An 18,717-nucleotide genomic window follows, 5' to 3' on the forward strand; every position below is an offset into this window, starting at 1 on the left:
CGGTGAGATTACGTCTCCTAGAAATGCTGGGGAAGCTGCACACGTGATACTTCAAGTTTCACGGTTGCCTAAACAGAAGCTGAACAAGTTTACCACCAACAGACATGTTGACATGGAAGGGGGCAATCTCAAGCCGCACCCCCAATCCCCCCTGCCAGAGAAAGAGCCGTGAGTAACCTCGGAATGCTGGGAGTGAGAGGGATAAGTTTCCTAACTGTTATCCAATAGTAATTGGTAAGCCCTGAAATCATTTGCATACAAGTGACGCTAAATGGACCGAACAGGTTCTATTTCTATATTTACATTGTGTGTGTGTGTGTGTGTGTGTGTGTGTGTGGTATGTAACAATAAAATTAAAGAAAAAGAGGCCAAGAATTTGAGAGGGAGTGGGGTTGGGGAATGGAAGGAAGGGCTGGAGGAAAGAAAAGGGGGAAATGAGGTAATAATATTTTAATTTGAAAAAAACTGCTCTAAACATATGTAAGAGCATCAAGCACGGTGGTACAAGCTTGCAATCCCAGTCCTGAGGACACCGAGACAGGAAGGGTGCAAGTTCAGGCCTATATAGCCAGGCTCTGCTATATTCAATATCTTCCAAATATTATTGGAAATCATATCAAATATTTTCAGTTTATTATTGGTGGAATGAAGTTATTCATTTTTAAATTGAGATTTTAAAATGTGCTGTTATGGGTTAGAATTAATTGTTTTATTATTTTTTTAAATGTATTTTGAGACAGGGTTTCTCTGTATAGCCCTGACTGTCCTAGAACAAACTCTGTAGACCAGGCTGGCCTTGAAGTCACAGAGATCCATTTGCCTCTGCCTCCTGAAAAGGCATGTGCCATCATACCCAGCTGTAACTAAATTAAAAAAAAAAAATGTTGTGTGCTGAGTCTGGTCTGCTGTGATGGTTACTCTTAACCACTGAGCCATCTCTCCAGCCCCATGATGGCTGTTCTTGGTTGTCAACTGACTACATCTGGAATTAACTAAAACCCAAGTGGTTGGATGCACCTGTGACATTTTTTCTTTTTCTTTGTTTTTTAAACATTTATTTATTATGTATACAATGATCTGTCTGCATGTACACCTGCACGCCAGAAGAGGGCACCAGATCTCATTAGAGATGGTTGTGAGCCACCATGTGGTTGCTGGGAATTGAACTTAGGACTTCTGGAAGAGCAACCAGTGCTTTTAACCTCTGAGCCATCTCTCCAGCCTGAGATGGTTTTTGTTGTTGTTGTTTTCTTAAGTAAATCCTTTGAGGTAGGCAACAATCACCCTTAATCTTGATCTTTCAAAATGGGAAGATGTACCTTTAAGCTAGGTCAGTAATCAAGTAGATAAGATGACCTATTCTGTGGATGGTCAGCCTTTTCCCCAAGCTATTCCTGTCACTGATCAATGGGCCCTTGGACCGAATAGTCATGGTGGTAGAGATGGAGGATACACATGAGCTAGACAACAGGACTGCTACTGGCCTGGCTATAGCTCCCACTGAGTGCCAGATCTGCCAACAGCAGAAACCAACACTGAGCCCCAGAGATGGCACCATCCCCCGGGAGTCCTGCTGGCCACTTCCTCTGTGGAAAGGACAATGCTTTGTCCTTACTGGAGAACATACTTATTCTGGTCATGGATTTGCCTTTTCTACACATAATGTATCTAACACCGCTACCGTCTATGGACTTACAGAATGCCTTATTCAATATCATGGGATTTCATACAGTATTAAGGAACTCACCTCACAACCAGAAAAGCACAACAGTGGGCCCAGCGATTGTGGAATCCACTGGTCTTACCGTGTTCTCTACCATCCTGAAGTAGCTGGCCTCAGAGAAAGATGGAATGGCGTTTTGAAGACACAATTACAATACCAGCTAGGTGGCAGGAACCTAGAAAGCCGGGACAGGGTTCTTCCGAAGGCAGTATAGTCTTTGGATCAATATCCAATATATGGCATAGTTTCTCCTATAGCCAGGATCCACAGGTCCAGGAATCAAGAGATGAGAAGGGGAATAGTTCCACTCACTATCACCCTTAGTGACCACCAGGAAAAATCTTACTTCCTGTTCCTGTGAACTTAAGTTCTGCTAGCCTAGAAGTTTTGGTTCCAGAGGCAGGGAGCACTCCCGCCAGGAGGCACAGTAAACATTCCATTGAACTGGAAGCTCAGGCTTCCCCCTGGCCATTGTGGGCTTCTTCTGCCTTTAAGCCAACGGGCCAAGAAAGGAGTGTTAGGAAGGGTGATTGGTCCATATTACCACAGGGAAATTAGACTGCTTTTCCACAGTAGGGGTAGGAACGTTTAAGTATGAAGTGCAGGAGAGCCTCCAGGGTGTCTCTTGGTGTCAAGTGATTAAAGTACAACAGCCTAATCTAGGCAGGATGACGAAGGGCACAGACCCATCAGGAATAAAGGTCTGGGTCACTCCTTCAGGAAAAGAGCCAAGACCTGATGACGTTGAGAGATAGGTTGGTCTTGTGCACTATGTATTCAGATGCTGATTTCTGTGCCCCGAGATCTGGTTGCAGTCCAGACGTGGGAACCGTCATTTCTGTGAAGAATTTCCTGTTTCAATGTTGTTAATAAAGAAGCTGATCAGCCTATAGCTGGGCAGAGAGGACAGGAGAGCGGACTTCTATTCTCATCAGAGGGTCTCAGTCAAGGACCAGAGAAGAAAAAGGACAGAAGAGGAGTTCACCAGGAGGACAGACAGCCGGAACAGAAGCAGCCAAGGCAAGACTAAGACTAAGAGGGCAAGTAACATGGGGCCTGTTGCGGGGAAGCAGCCAGCCCAGCATAATCGGATTAGAACGGACCAGGATCTGCCCAGCTGTAGTGCTTTAAGGCTAATTAATAAATGCAATAGGTCTCTGTGTCATTATTTGGGGGCTATAGAAAAAAAAACATTATTTTACCTGCTTGCTGAGGGTGGAGGAAATGCAGAATGGGTAGCAGAGGAAGGTGGTTATAAACACAGCTAAGGCCACGTGACCAGTTGCAGAAACAGGATTATAACTGACATGAGTGATTCTTTTATATTTTGTTTTTAAGAATGTACAGCTATTTATGTTTTCTTTCTTTGATTTCTTTTTCATGTAATATAATATCAAGTAAGAGAATATCAATGAACCGGGAGGTGGTAGTGCACGCCTTTAATTCCAGGGAGGCTGAGGCAAAGGGATCTCTGTGAGTTTGAGGCCAGTCTGGTCTACAGAATGAGTCCAGGACCCCCAGAGCTATTACAAAGAGAAACCCTGTCTTGAAAAACAACAACAAATACTAGAAATGATCTTTTATTCTAGGACAACAGAATAATGAAATTAGTTGTCAGATGTTTGATCCACATTAATTCCTCGTGGCAGGTTGGGCATTGCCTCCTGTTCAAAGACTGGAAGGCACAAATCTAGGTGGTTCTAACACCTGCCTGAGAGTTCACAGGTGCAGAATTGCAGTCAGCCTCAGATTGGTCTGGCCGCCCTGAAGGTGGCCCTAACTCTCCCAGAAGAACAGGGGGATGTGGCGTGTAACAAACACTGAGTGCTTCGGAGGCAGCACGGACTTTCGTAAGCAGAGCTGTCGGCGACAAAAGCACACAATCCTGCCCTCCTGGAGCTCATGGCCAGTCAAAGGGACACCGGCGCCAACAAACCAGAGGTGCACTGGAGTAAGAGCTGCCGGGGATGCTGAGGAGGATGAGGAGGGTAGGTGGGGTCAAGGAGCATGGCACACAGAGTACTCAGGGATGACCCCAACATGATTCTACGCAGAGAGAGGACGCAGTGCAGATACGCCTCTCCAGAAGGGTCCAAGGGACACTCATCACAGCCACCAGAACCTCGTGGCTTGACATGGTGCATATGTTGGAAGGACCCCTCCGGCATCCGTTGAGTACCAAGATGAAAGCGGAGCAGTGGTCTGGGAAGCCAGAGCAGGGAAGGAGGGGACTTGGCCAGGAGGTCACAGGAGAGGCTACAGTAAGTGGCTTCAGGTACGATCTCTTCATAGGGCAGAAGAAAAGGCTTTTCTCTGACGCACTGTGGGTTGTGAACAGAGGAGCCCTCCAGGCTGATGCCAGGGACGCGGGTCTAAGCAACCCGAAGGGAAGAAGGACCCTTTCACTTGGCTCAGAGGGTAGGTCAAGGAGTTGCAGGTTGGGAGGTGACAGACGGGCCTGGAGACATTACACTGGGGTAGCAGTTCAACACTCAAGGCAGTGAGAAGGCTCAGGGCTACGAATGGAAATCTACACCAACCACAGAACAGGCGCTGTCACCGGAAAATGGCTCCCGATGGGGACAGCCCTGTTATCTGGGAGTGTGTTAGAAAAGAGAGGGAGCACTTTTAGATGGTACCAGGATTAGATGTGCAGCCGGTACTAACATGTGGCAGGATGGGGAATTTACATGGTCTATGATACAGACAACAGCTTTGTACAAAAAGCCCCCCTCTCCAGTTTCCACAGATTCTTTGGACACCCCATGTGTGGGATACCTTTGGCTTATCATTCGGGCCTTAATGTCATATACAAAGACAAGGAATTTGTCTCACAGTTCCTGATATCCTGACCTCTGTAAGAGCATAACTATCACAATGAGAAGGAATGATACACCCTGCCTTGGGAAACGCCGAGAGCATTCAGCACTCCTCCCCATCGGCAGCAGCCTTTCTGGTGTATTGCTGGTGCTCTCAGGGCCTTTGTACAGTCATGCTTGGGCATTGCAGATAGAAAGAAACACAGCATACTTAACACCTCTCTTTTACCCTGCACTCAGGTTAGCATGTTGGCAAGGAGGTTAGCAAATGCCTCCTTGCTGTCTGTGAATTTCATCCCCGCATGGGAAAGAAGGGCTAGAGGCTCGTGGGAAGAGCCCTGACACAGAGCGTGAACATAACGGGGGAAAAAAGCTGAGCCCAAACTCAGGCCTGGCCTCTGTTAGCAGCCAAGGGGATAAGCAGCACGGAGGAAAATGAGAGCGGAATGTAGGGTCCTTGGTGGAGGGCAGTATCAGCCTTCGAGTCAAGTAATGAAACAGTCGGATGTAACATATGACCCTGACCCCCATCTAGAGGAGCCAGAGCAGCCACTTAAGCCAAGACAGAGTGTGTCATTAAACCTCTCACACGGTCCTTTCTCCACCCTGGAGCACCCCGCTGTCCCCTATTTACTCCACTCCCTTGGGTCAGGACTTGCTGTTCCTCTGGGTCCCCTCCTCGGGAGCTGCTGGGATTCGCTACTTGCCCTCTTCATCCCCGCCACACAGGGCACTGGGCATCCTCACAGCCCTGCCCTGAAAGTCTGTACCTTACTAAGCCGGGACTCGAAGGCCAGTGAGGTTGAAGACTTGGAACTCTTCATGCCAGAAGGGGTCCCGGGGAGGGGCCGAGGGCGGTCAGGGCCATGGCTGCCGGCTTTGGCAACTGGGCTCCAGGGCTTGGCAGCACTCCGCATGATGTCCCGGGGAGACCGTCTCTCTGCAGAAGGGTAGAAAGGAAACACATGTCTCCAGAACCATACTTGTGAGTGACACGATAAAGCTTTGCGGGCTCCATCCACCTAGCTCACAGTTGCTACCTCAGAACAAGTGTTAGGATTCAGCCACATGTAGAATGTTCTGTTCCTGAGATGCTGCCTTCGCACGACGCTCGTTTTTACACCTCTGAACAGATGTTTACCAATTTTTTAAAATGTATATGCAACGTTATTGATACTCTGATATTATTTTTCAGCTTATTCTTATTCACAGGCACCTATGTGTTACACTACACATCTGTAATCGTGCAAAAACACAGACACACACACACACACAATCCAGCAGCTTGTATCAAGATATAAATGCCCCCAAGCTTTGTAGATTTAGAACTATCAAAACAAAACAATCTCCTTAATTTTTAAACAGATATAAATGAATTATTTGAGAGTTAGATTTCACAGAAATACAAACGACTCCTTTTGATAAAAATGGGTACCACTTAAAAATTAATAAAGCACATTTTAACTGGTCAGACCTGACACTCTAAGGCAGAGAGTTATTTCACTCATTAAATAATTTATAAAAGAAAAGTTGTTCAAAGTATCAGGCTGCAAGGCTAAGTGTGTATATTTTTAATCCCGGTGCCCTGGAAGCAGAGGTAAACGGACCTCTGTGAGTTCAAGACCAGCCTGGTCTACACAACGAGTTCCAGGACAGCCAGGACTATGTAGGGAAACCCTGTCTCGGGAAAAAACAAATAAATAAAAAGCAGTGGATTGCAGCTACACACCTAGAAGAAAACTCAAATGCAGAGAGAAGAGGGGGCATGCCAGGTCCAGCTGTCAGCCGTCATTCATGATCACGTTCATCCTCCAGGCCTTGGCTCTGCTGCCAACAGCATCACAAAGCTGGGTCAAAATTCCTGGCATCTTTCTACCACTGTCTATCCTTGTGTGCTCCAGTATCACACAAGGCACCCAAAGCGCAGTCTCCTCGCTTTGAAGGAACACTAGAGCTGACAAGCAGGTCCGGCAGCCACCCTCATGGCACGGGGCTCTGATTGGCTTTCCTGTAAGGGGTGGTAGCTGGAGCTAAGAGCGGAGGGTCTCCTCTGCCTCAGAGCATCCCAGGAGCCCTGAGATAAAACACACACAGCGTCACAGCCCGGCTCAGGCTGCTACACCATGCTCGCTCCTGTCCCTTCCCTGACCAGAAGAAACATTCCAACAGAAAGAATCTGCTTCTCCAAGAGTCACCCAGACCCTCTTCCTGTTGAAGCAAAGCGACTGGTTAGACCGCTAGAAACACGTGTCCCGTCCGGCTGCTGCTCTCTGCGGCTCTGTGAAATCGGCTAATGGTGAAAATAATTTATTAGAGATCGGGTAGCGCTGCTCAAACACGTGCATAGCAGGAACTGGGTGCTGGGCTCCATCCCTTGCACGCCGGAAACGCATGCATGTACACACACACACACACACACACACACACACACACACACACCTGAATTCATTAATAAAAGAAGGGGAAAAAAAGACTACCATTTATTTTCCATAATTTTTTTCCCTGAGGAAAATGACACATGATTTCAGTTTTATGATTTGCTCAGAACCTTCTCAGCTTAGTTCCGGGATTTGTGATTTCTTAAAAATTCAGTATTAAAAAAAAAAAAAGCAGTTTACTGCCAATGTATTTTACTGATGTTTAGTACTGATTATTTTTCTTTTCCAACCCATGTTTTTCTTTCTGGTTTCCACAGCAACAGTGAAAAGAATGCTTAGGTTAAGACCTGTGCAGTGACTAATTTCATTAGTACTTTCTCAATATAGAACGGACAAACACAGCCTGGGTGATTCTTCAAGAGAACCGATGAATTTTGCCCACAAATTCGAGACAACCAGGACCGTGTCAGGCTGACTCGTGGAGATCATTTACACAGAATATCCATGTAACCAGTATCCCCTTTTATTCTGTTATTCTGTTAGAACAACTTAGAAATGACCACCTCATGAAAGCACCAGGTGTGTGCTTTCCAAAGTTACCCTGAAATTAAAACGCCAGCCAGGAGGCTGTGGCGTACACCTGCTTGTGTGGTGCCTTAGCTCCACAAACCAGGCACACGGCGGGGAAGTCCCCATCACTCTCTGTTTCACGGGTATGGCAAGTGTCAGATGGGATGTCTAGGAATGGCCTCTCACCATCAACACAGATAGGTGACAACTCAGCTCTGCAGGCTCAGAACAGCCACAGCGAAGAAAAGCAAGGCAGGAAGACTGTTCCCTCTGCTGTCAGATGGATAAGGCAACCTTAATGTGGGCCCTCAGGCTCCGTGTCTTAGGAACCTATTAAACCTTCATCCTATTAACCTTCATCCAACCCTGAGGAAGGTCTTCCCTGTGTGCCTGAAATCCTGGCAGTCTCTGACCGCTCCTGACCATGGGCTCTTCCGAAACAGACGTGAGGTGAGTCCCTCAGCTGTCTGTCTAGCACAGGCCTCGCCCTCTCATCTCCTGCAGGAAGGTCTCCTGCTGGACAGGGAGCAAGTGCACTCCAGGCCCATCCTGTCCACAAGCTTCCACTCAAGACCTCCCACTTCTTCTATTACCAGCCCCCTCAGCACACCCCGTGTCCTGGCCCACGCACACACGGGGAACCAGCTGGCTCCGCGCAGGCTGCGGTCATCTGCTGGCAGCGATGCCACTCCACTTTGAACAGAAGGTGCTGGCAGATGCCCTGTGCGCAGGGTTCCCTGAATTACCTCAGAGCTGGGGGGGCTGCCTTGTGCAATAGTCCGAGTGTTGATGTGTCGCCCAAATTCACACACTTTTACTAAATCCCCAGCGTGGTAGTGTTAGGAAGTGGGACACATGGGTCAGGAGAGCAGAACCCTGCGGAAATGCCCCGAGGGAACATTTTTGGCCTTCTATCAAGTGGGGCCACGATCAGGAGACGACTCCATGGACTAGACAGAGAGCCCCCATTAGACACTGAATCTGCCCGCCCTGACCTCACACTTGCCACCTCCACCACCCTGAGCGGTTACTTCGGGCTACATAGAAGGTGCCCATGTCAGTGCTCACACGCCGAAACACTTCTGTTGTGAAGAGGAGGAAATGTCCTTCTTCTCAGGGAGCTCAAGCAACTTGCCTAGATCACAGAACCCATCTGTGGCCAAGATTGAAACCAGGCTGGACAGGACATCTGGATAATCTCCGCCCAACATGAGAAGCAAGAGTTTCCGTGGATCAGATCCCCCAAGCAGACCTAGCTCCTCCGTGACTGGGCATGTCTGAACTCTCTGCCTCTCACCATCAGATGGCGTCACAAGCGGAAAGAGAAGACACTTCACACAGTCACACACACAGACACACACACACACTCACACACACAGGAGCTGCCTTCTCTCAATTATGTCAGCCAGGGCACCGCCCATTAGAGTGACGGCACACAGCCACGGGTCTATTCAGTCTTCAGAACAGGCGGCTGCCAGATACGCCGGGCAAGTATTCTTCCTGCGCACAGAACAGCCTGTTTTCATCCGAAAATCTGAAGGGGGGGGAAGCAGAGAGGGAAGGAAGCGCAGAGGCAGATGCCTTGCAGTCTTAGGGTTGGTTTTAGAAAATCTGGGCTGCCACAAATAAACACAGGTGGGCACACTCGCTGAGTAATGGTTCTCTCCTGGATGTGAATTACTAACAGAAAATGAACAGGTGGCCTCCGGCCAAGCGTGGGTAACCAGAGGAAGAAAAAGGGGGATTTCTAGCCTTAGTTCTCTGGTTTCTTAAACTCCTCAGAAACAAGACAAAGGGTCAAATCGATTAAGGAATTACAGTTGAATCTAGGAACTCACCGGAGAGAAAGGACGGGAGGATGAAGGATGCCCCCCCCCGGGATGTTTTCTTTTTAAAGTTTCAAGGATTTTAATTCTGATGCCAAAGCATCATTCCCGTTCAGAACAGTGTATGACTTACATACAAACTGTCCCCATGAACTGTACAGAGTAGTGAGGGAAGAAGAAATGGAGGTGGGGTGGGAGGAGAGGAGTGGGGACATGACAGTGAATTTTAGGAAAAAGGTACTGTAACCCAGTGAAGGTTTAGGACCTGCGGTCTTCCAAGCCAGTGCTGAGGTTATCTGGGGGCCTTTGAAGGCAAGAAAACTGGAAAGAGACTGGGAAACCATTCTAGATGAACAGAAAATAATGAGCCTTCAGGAGTGGGAGGACGTTCAGGTCTCAGCTGCAAACACAATCAGCAGTCGGAAGCAGAAAGCTAAAGCATTCTTTCTGGAGAAGCAGGAAAGTAGAAATGTGCACATAGCTCAATTACCATGGGACCTGACAGGAAGTGCAGCTCCAGGAATCAACATGCTGAAAATATCCAGCCAAAGACTATTGGGATAGCATTTAGTTTGCTCCAGACACTAGGATGGGCCAGTTCCAGGCTTGGGATAACCCTGCCCCCACACCTTGGGGTGCTACTTCCTAGAGGCTAGAGGTGCCACTAGGCATCCTCCCCACCAAAGGGATCCCAGGACAATGAAGCATCTGGACCAAAACGTCAGTGATGCTGTGGGGGAAGCAGTGTCGTGGAGTCAGCGTTGTCGGGGTCACAGGGACTTGGACAGGCACCTGCTGAGCTTTCCCATGGAGCACACAACTGTTAACTGCCTTGACATTTCAGCAGTGGTTGCAGGAAATGCTTCCAAAATGATTACTTCCTGTGGCCTGGAGATGAAAGAAATCATCCTAGTAGCCTTAAATTCCTTCGTGGTCAATAGGGAAAAGAAAAGATTTCCACTCCTGCATCATAACGGAAGCTACAAACCAGGACGCCCTGGTCCCATCTGTAAACAAAAGCCACACAAGAGCGATCTGAGCACTGGCAGATCACAAACCTGAAAATACACCATGTTATAACCCAGAAATCACGGCACTCTGCCAAGGGCAGGAACCAAAAGTAACAGAGACAGGACATAACCTGAAATGAGAAACCAAGGCGGGGCGGTCATGAATACGAAATGCAGGCGGTGGAGGAGGCTGTAATCTACGGCTATATTGAGATCAAATGCTCAAAACTGCTAGGCCGGGGTGTCCTTCTGGCTCCAGAGCTGAGCCAAGAGGCTGGCCTGCAGAGCGGGGTGACCACTAATGGGTGGTTATTTCCTTACTTATCATGTGGCTTGACATCAGAGACTTGAAGTGAGTGAGACTAAGCTGTAGGAAAAGGAGATGGAAATAAAATCCCTCAAGAGCCCTTTCTTTGGGAGCCGTTTTAGAGACTACATGGCAGAAGAACAAAGTGAGACTAAGAAGAGAGGGAGCCGACGGCTTTCATGCCTATTCAGGCTGAAGCATCCTGAGTCATATTTGTTCTGTCCTGGTTTGGGGCATCTGGTACAGGCCTCCACCTCTGCCTGGAATGCCTGCTGGGAAACAGAGCTGAGCTGAGAGGAATGAGGGCATGGCAGGTTTGTAGAACCTCACCGTTAGCCTGTAGCCTCCAGCTAGGACCCAGAGGGAGCCGGACCAGGATCCAGAAGATGTGTACTTCAGGAGAAAATCTAACATGCCACACAGATGCAGAGGATGCAGCCATGGGGAAAACCTTTAAAGAAGCCTCTTCTCCCATCCCCACAGGGTACCAGAGGGGCTGGAGTGTGAGCACAATGTCTCTGGTGGCCTTGCATGGCACAAACTCAGGAAACCAAGGACACCCGCCCAGCTCCCTTGGCTGGCTCACTCAAACACTGCCTGCCAAAGTAAACTTAAGTCTCCTCCCTCTAGAATCTCTTTCCCCAGCCACAGGGGGCTCCTAAAGCCTCCTAGGCAGTCTGTCCTCTTACCCACCTGCCCAGCAAACCTGTAAACCTACCCAGAGGGCATCCTTGTGGGGTCTGTCCATCTAACAGAGCCTCATAACCAGGCTCACCCTCCAACTTCCCCATCTATCTTCAGTACCATCTGTCTTTTTCTTTTCTCTTTCTTTCTTTCTTTCTTTCTTTCTTTCTTTCTTTCTTTCTTTCTTTCTTTCTCTTCCTTCCTTCCTTCCTTCCTTCCTTCTACTTATTTTTATTTTATGTGCTGTGGTGTTCTGCCTAAATGTATGTCTGTGTAAGGGTGTTGAACTGGAGTTACAGACAGTTGTGAGCCGTCATGTGGGTGCTGGGGATTGAACCAGGGTCCTCTGGAAAGACAGCCAGTGCCCTTAACCTCTGAGCCATCTCTCCAACCTCTTGCCCCCCCCCCTTTTTGGTTTTCTGATACAGGGTTTCTCTGTGTAGCCTTAGCTGTCCTGGATTCACTTTGTAGACCAGGCTGGCCTCGAACTCACAGAGCTCCTCCTGCCTCTGCCTCCCCAAGTATCACAGGAGTGAGTGCACCACTGGGCCTGGGTCAGCATCGTCTTTCTCCCAGCCACCCAGACTCAACCCTCAGTATCATTTGGACTCTGCCCTGGGCTCCCACATCTCAAATCCACAGCTGTACACAGGGGCGGATGAGAGCAGCTCCTCCATCCCCCACCTCCGCACAGTGTTTCTAATGGGCACAAACCTGTGCCAACACTTCATTCCTTGTATTCCTGCCAGACTTCTGCAGGTTCTGTCACTTTCTTCTAAAAAAAAAAAAAAAAAAAAAAACAAAACAAAAAAACAAAAACAAAAACAAACAAACAAAAGCCCTCCATGAGCCGGCACAATGATCAGCATTCCTCTTAGTATCTCTGGTGTTCCTGACTCCCTTGCCAGGTAGCCACCAACACCTACAGTTTACAAATCAACCCTAAGGAACAAGGAGGCTGCTAAGTCCCCGAGGCAGGCCAGGCAGTGCCACCTTCCACTGTGCAGCTAATCCCGGCCACCGCTACTCCTCATTTCCAGTCTCAGGCTCTTCTGGGTATTACGGTAAATCCCTTACGGGGGGGGTGGGGGGGGACTACGGCTCAGGTGTAGAGTGATTGACCCTGGATTCAAGCCCCAGCACTGCAAAAGGGAGGGGGGAAACCCCTTACACTGGGTAATTCCTGGGCATTCTCATCAGTGAGGGCATTTCCAGGGACACGCGGAAGAGCAAATGAAGGAAGAGCATTCTGAGTGAGGCTGGGAGTCCGCCAGGCCAGAATGGGCAAGAGAGGAAGCCTGCAAGCACAGGTGTGCTCACTACTTCACTCTCTCTACCTCCCGCCCACCAGCTGCCTCTAACACGTACGCCCAGAACCATGGTGCTTTGCCATAAGCAATGTGGCCAACCAACCATGCCCGGAACCTCTGACACTGTGATCCAAAGTAAACCTTTTCCCCTCTGTCCTCGTTAGGGTTAACTATCACTGTGATGAAACACCATGAGCAAAGCAACACAGGGGAGGAAAGGGTTTATTTCAGCTTACACCTCCAGCCAACAGTCCGGCACTGATGAAGTCAGAGCAGGAACCCAAACAGGGCAGGAACCGGGAGGGAAGAGCTGGCTGACACAGCGGGCCACGGCGGGGCACTCTTACTGGCTTGCCCAGCCTGCTCTCTTTCTTATAGAACCCAGGACCACTGGCCCAGGAGTGGGAGGCCCTCCCACATCAATGACTAATGAAGAAAATGTCCTCCCTCACAGATGCTGCTCATTCTGGCTCCCATCTCTGTTTAAGGCCATTTTCTCTGAGAGGCTCCAAGAGCTCTCCCTCCCAGCTGGCAGCCCTCAGTTTATTTCCTCAGAGCTTTTTATCCACAAGCCACAATAGTGCTGCCATCCATTACCTGTCATTGGTCACCTCTCACTGTGCCCCCCCCATCCCATCCCATGGTGCTAACTCTGCACACAAATGGTCCGTGTGTTGAAGGCTTGGTCTCCAGCCTGTGTTCCTACTGGGGCATGGAGAAACCTTTCTGAAACAACCAAGTCACTGGGAACATGCCCTGGTTGGGAATATTGGGACTTCAGCCCCTCCCTCCTCTCTCTTTGGTTCCTGGACACTATAAATGGACAGCTCCCTCTGCCATGTGTTCCTATCATGCTGGGCTGGGTTGCCACAGACCTAAAAGTAACAGGACTAAAAGAGGACACGCAGGGGAGGGTTTTCTGCTCTTGCCCCACTCAGCTCTCAAGCCCCCAGAAGTCCCGGCACAGGGCCCTGCACAGAAGAGTGTCACTAAGGTGGTGCAGAAGCAATGGATTAGCACAAAGCAGAACTAGAAAGCACTGGCAGGCCTCTTCTGAAAGAGGAAAGGACTTCCTCAGGGAAGTCTATAACAATCACCCAAAAAGAGCCCTAAACTGCTCTCAGAACAAGAACCCCATTGCTCAAAATATCAGGTGCTCTGGCACCACCACCAGCAGTAATACTCATGTTGACTGATACACAACCAATACATCATAAAACTTAATTTAACTAACCCATAGTGGCAAGGTGGCTCAGAGGGCAAGGACACCTTCCACCAAAACTGACAACCTGAGTTTGATACCTGGATCCCACATGATGGAAGGAGAGAATCAATTCCCCAAATCTGACCTCTGACCTCCACAGGTGTACCAGTCTGAACCGCCTCCTGAGACACACAAATAAACAAACTTAATAAAAATATTTAAAGAGAATAGTTCCTAAAGTTATTCGATGCCAAATCTCTCGAAATTACCCACTGTTCCATATAATTTCAACAGTGATTCATGGTTTACGGGGTTTTTAAGGTTCTTTTTAAAATTATATCTTTATCTGCTGTGTGCATGCATGCATGCCACGGTGCGCATGTGGGGGTCAGAGGGCACCTTGCAGGAATCAGCTCTCTTCTTTCATGTGGCTCTCAGGGACTGAACTCCGGTCCTCAGGCTTGGCCGCAGGTATCTGCCTTCTGAGCAACCTTGCTGGCCCAACTGAAGGTAATAACCCAATGTCTTAATAGGAATATAATGAATTAGTTCATATAAGCAGATGTGGGCACTGTTGGTAACCAAGGATTACAGAACCAACACTTCAAGTCTGGGTACTCTATCTCTCATCCATCCTTAGTTCCCGAGACCCCTGTATAAGCTGTGATGAGAGGCATGGCTTCTGAGGCAGCAGGCTAATGATGTCTCATTTTTCCAGGATTTCCTCTAGAAAAGAGAAGAAAAGAAAGGAAAAGACAGGTGCAGGGGCGCACTCCTGTAATCCCAGCACTCAGGGAGGCAGAGGCAGCAGGATCTCTGAGTTCAAGGCCATCCTGGTCTATAAAGTGAGTCCAGAATAGCCAAGGCTACACAGAGAAACTCTTTCAAAAAAAAATGGAGTGGAGAAAGAAAGAAAGAGAGAGAGAGAGAGAGAGAGAGAGAGAGAGAGAGAGAGAGAGAGAGAGAAAGGAAGGAAGAAAGGAAGAAAGAGAGAGAGAGAGAAAAAAACTTACTTATTTTTTTCTTAAATTCAAATTTCAAATGCTGGCATTGTCCAGAAAGATTGAACAGGCTGGTTTATAATTGTTACAAGCTGAACTGTTGAAATGCACTCATTGAAACATTTTGACTTGCATCAACACTTTACATCCGGCATTTATATTAAAAATTAACACATAAATGAAAATAGAAAAATGCAAACAACTGATTCCTGACCCTTACTTTTCCACTTGCAATTGTATACTTAGGTAGCTACTGACCCCATGGAAAAAGTATCTAATATCTAATATTCACTACTGGAAACAGGAAAAACGGAAACTTTCTTTTTTTGAGAACGAAATGTTTCTCCTTACAGTGGACTCTTAAGATATGTATGCAGCATGCTAGCTGGATATGTTCTGGAATAATTGTTACATGTTTAGCATGGCTACAACACAGTTTGGTATCTTTTTTTTTTTAAGATTTATTTATTTTTATGTATACAGTGTTCTGTCTGCATGTGTGCCTGCAGGCCAGAAGAGGGCACCAGATCTTATTATAGATGGTTGTGAGCCTCCATGTGGTTGCTGGGAACTGACCTCAGGACCTTTGGAAGAGCAGCCAGGGCTCTTAACCTCTGAGCCATCTCTCTAGCCCCATCAGTTTGGTATCCTTAAAAGGGCCAACTGGACAGGCCTCACCTGTCCCCTGCAAAGCTCCAATAACTGCATTCTGGAAGTATAGCTTTAGACTCAGAAGCTTGGGGGACTTTGATAGCGACCGACTTCACAGAGCTCCACAGCGTCACACACCCACAGCCTCTCTGGCCACAGGAAGACATCAGTGGAGAAACCGACACCAGTTCCACAGACCCAGCATGGGCAGCCCTCATGCCACATGCCTGCCTCGTGCGGGATACACCACAAATCAAGGTCACGGGAAAGTTCACAAAAAACATCAAGACAGACCTCACAATTCAAGGAAGCAGGACACTGTAGAAGCATCCCACCTTTGTAGCCCAGGCTGACCTCAGAATCACTACCTTCCCAGGGTGTGGTGGCCCATGCCTTTACTCCCAGCACTAAGGAGGCAGAGGAAGGGAAATGGCAGTGAATTTCAAGCTACCAGAGCTACACAGTCAAACTGTCTTTAGACAGATAGATAGATGGATGGCTAGATAGATAGATAGATAAATAGGATTAGATAGATAGATGTCTTCCTGCATCTGGAATGTTGGGAGCATAGGTGTGCACCATTGTACCCAGCTATAATCCCTTCAGATTCAGACACAGGACTGGCCTTTGGCTCCTCTTGCCTCCTACTCCAAGGTGACCATTTCTTTGACGTGATGCCTTCAGAGTCCTACATTCACGAAGTCTGACACATTCATGAAGGCTTCCTATCAGGTGGAGATGATTCTTCAATGGCATTTCTGTAGTCAGCAAAACAGCCCAAGGTCCTGTAAGCTTGAAGAGCTCAGCACAGAAGGCCTCAATTGAACCCCTGCCACACAAAATGCTGTGGTCCAGGTCTATGTGAGGCTACAGGGCTTCTTAGGAGCACACTCAGTCTAGGATTAGAAAGGGAGGTAGCAGCTGGGTTGCAAGACACTGAAGCTGTCTCCTCAGGAGAGTCAACGCTCTCCCACCATGCTCCCCATGCCTTCTGGGACTCCTCGACAACTTGGCTCCAACACCTTGAAGCCACAGAGGATCATGGCGAAGGTAACGTGCCTGGTGATGGCCCCCATCTGCGGTCCTCAAGGCTGTTCAGGACCGTGAACAGCAGAGACCCTGGGTGCAGTGGACACAGAGACAGCAGCTACCCCAGGAAGTGCGCTGAGTGGGAACAAAAGCCTTGTGGAGCCTGTGTGGTAATTAAGCTCCCTCCTGGGAGCAACCTGGAACAGCGAGGGAAGGCAGAATATAGCTGGCGCCTCCACAGAGGATCTACAGAGGATCCTGGGACCGCACTTAGAGCTACACTGTCACCATGGTGCTGGGGTGGCGAGGACACCCACCATTCCCTGGTGAATAGTGGAAGTCCAGCCCTCACACACGCTTAGGGCTGTGGGTGGTGGCTGCGGACTCTCACCTGCACCGGGAGCCCCGGATTTCTTTATTGTTGCCGGATTAAGTGAAATCAGCAACACAGCTATTTCTTTTTTGCTCTCGCATTCCTGAATCTCTTTTTTTCTAGCCCACAGGCTTTAGCTACCTTCCTGGAGTGCCAGCTGGCTAATGAAAGCAACCGCTGTGCTCTGCAGAGTACCCTATTCCGTGTGCCTGCACTATCCCGGCATCCAGTGCTTCTCAGGTTGTGTTTTAAATACATGTAACCCACACACCAGGGGATGACTCTGTCGGCTGCTCCTCAAATTGCCTGGTTGCAACCCGTTCCTTGCACAGTCCTCAGAAGTAATTCTACAGGGAACAGCAAGCACAGCAGCAGTGACATGATCTGTGCCCAGAGTGGTGGGGACACAGACAGTTACAGAACAGCCCTGCTTCCGAAGGGTGGGCTTGTTATGCGAGAATCACAGCTGACCTTCCGGGAGCAGGGCACGGGTCTGTCCTAAAACCACCCAGCTCTTCTTGAAATCAGAGTAGGAGACACTGAGTGTTCCATTTGTGGCCCGGGCCCCCTTCTGTACACTCCTGCCAGCCTCCTGGCACACAGACCCCCAGCATAGCAGTTGCAAGGACACCAGCACCCACACCCCAGCCTCCCCTAAGGCCACTTAAACCCTAGGACAACAGACTTCCCTTCCCTGCATCCTTTCTTCCTAACTCCCTTCTCTGGGAACAGTCCTTAGACAACAGGTCCCAACAGTGCCCTGCGCCCAAGCTCCCCAGGCCTTCTCCCACCCCCGGAAGGTCTCCACCCACAGCACAGATTCCCCAGAGGGACAGCCTCCGTGGCGGTGCAGCCCTGCCCAAGCCCGGCTTCTGCCCCGAAATACACTTTAAAGATGGATCACAGTCTAAGAGTAGAAATCTGAGACTAGAAAATATCCGAAAGAAAAGGGGAAATCCTCGTGACCACAAGCTAAACTTAGGTTCCTTTGGTTTAAGGCCAAAGGCATGATTGGTAAAATAAAATGTGGGATCCTCCTGGTGCCTGGGAGGTAGAGACAGGGAGGACCAGGGTCTAAGGTTACACTGGCCACACAGTGAGGTCAGCCTGGGCTACATAAGACCTTGTTTCAAAATACCGAAAACTAAAACAAAAACCCTTATAGATTAGAAGTCATAAAATACAAGCATCTGTTCTTCAAAAGATCCTTCCAGGAAACTAAAAGCCACAGAAGATGACCCTGTCCAGATCACTTGAGTTTCAGGTTTGCAGAGACTTCATGAGACTCAATCAAAAAATAAACAAATAAATACATAAATAAATGCCACAACAACAGCAGCAATATGCACGCTTTAAGAAAACATGGTTAAAACGTAAGCAAGTGCTTCAGCAACTAACATTTCTGGGTTTCATTGTTCTGTTTTTAGCTGTTTGTTTGTGTTTGTTTTTATTTTTGAGACAGGGTCTCTCTGTAGTTCTGGCTGTCCTGGAACTCTCTCTGTAGGTCAGGATGGCCTCAGACTCACAGAGATTCTCCTGCCCCTGCCTTCTGAGCGCTGAGATTAAAGGCGTGCTACACTGGGAGGTGAACGGTTGGATCCTAGAAGAGCACAACAGCTCCATAGACCGCTTCGTTCTTTCAGCTGCTTAGCAAGCATTTCAGGACTACCTCGTGTACCTCAGGCACCGTAGCAGCTTCGGGGCACAAGAACAGGCAAAAAGCAGTGCCACCTCTCTCACCTGGGGTCATGGTCCAAGACAGGGAACAGAAAACACAGACTGTCAAAAAAGGGAAGGAATGGCTCTGAGTGACACCCTCTGTGGTGTTAGGG

The 18,717-nt window shown here is 48.6% G+C and overlaps 1 protein-coding gene across 7 annotated transcripts in view; it reads right to left on the bottom strand.

Annotated features, from left to right (window-relative positions):
- Specc1 (sperm antigen with calponin homology and coiled-coil domains 1) overlaps nt 1–18,717 on the bottom strand; it is a 250,854-nt gene that overhangs the window by 180,638 nt on the left and 51,499 nt on the right. For 6 of the 7 annotated variants that reach the window (XM_021639172.2, XM_060363566.1, XM_060363568.1 and 3 more), the window contains one exon: nt 5,313–5,482. The exons of the other annotated variant lie outside the window; for it this stretch is intronic. In XM_021639172.2, the coding sequence (XP_021494847.1) occupies nt 5,313–5,459 (147 nt within the window). In that variant the 5' untranslated portion in view covers nt 5,460–5,482. The remainder of the gene's footprint in view (nt 1–5,312; nt 5,483–18,717) is intronic. 7 annotated transcript variants of the gene reach the window in all.

This window comes from Meriones unguiculatus, chromosome 11 (assembly GCF_030254825.1).
Source record: "Meriones unguiculatus strain TT.TT164.6M chromosome 11, Bangor_MerUng_6.1, whole genome shotgun sequence".
Lineage (NCBI taxonomy): Eukaryota > Metazoa > Chordata > Mammalia > Rodentia > Muridae > Meriones > Meriones unguiculatus.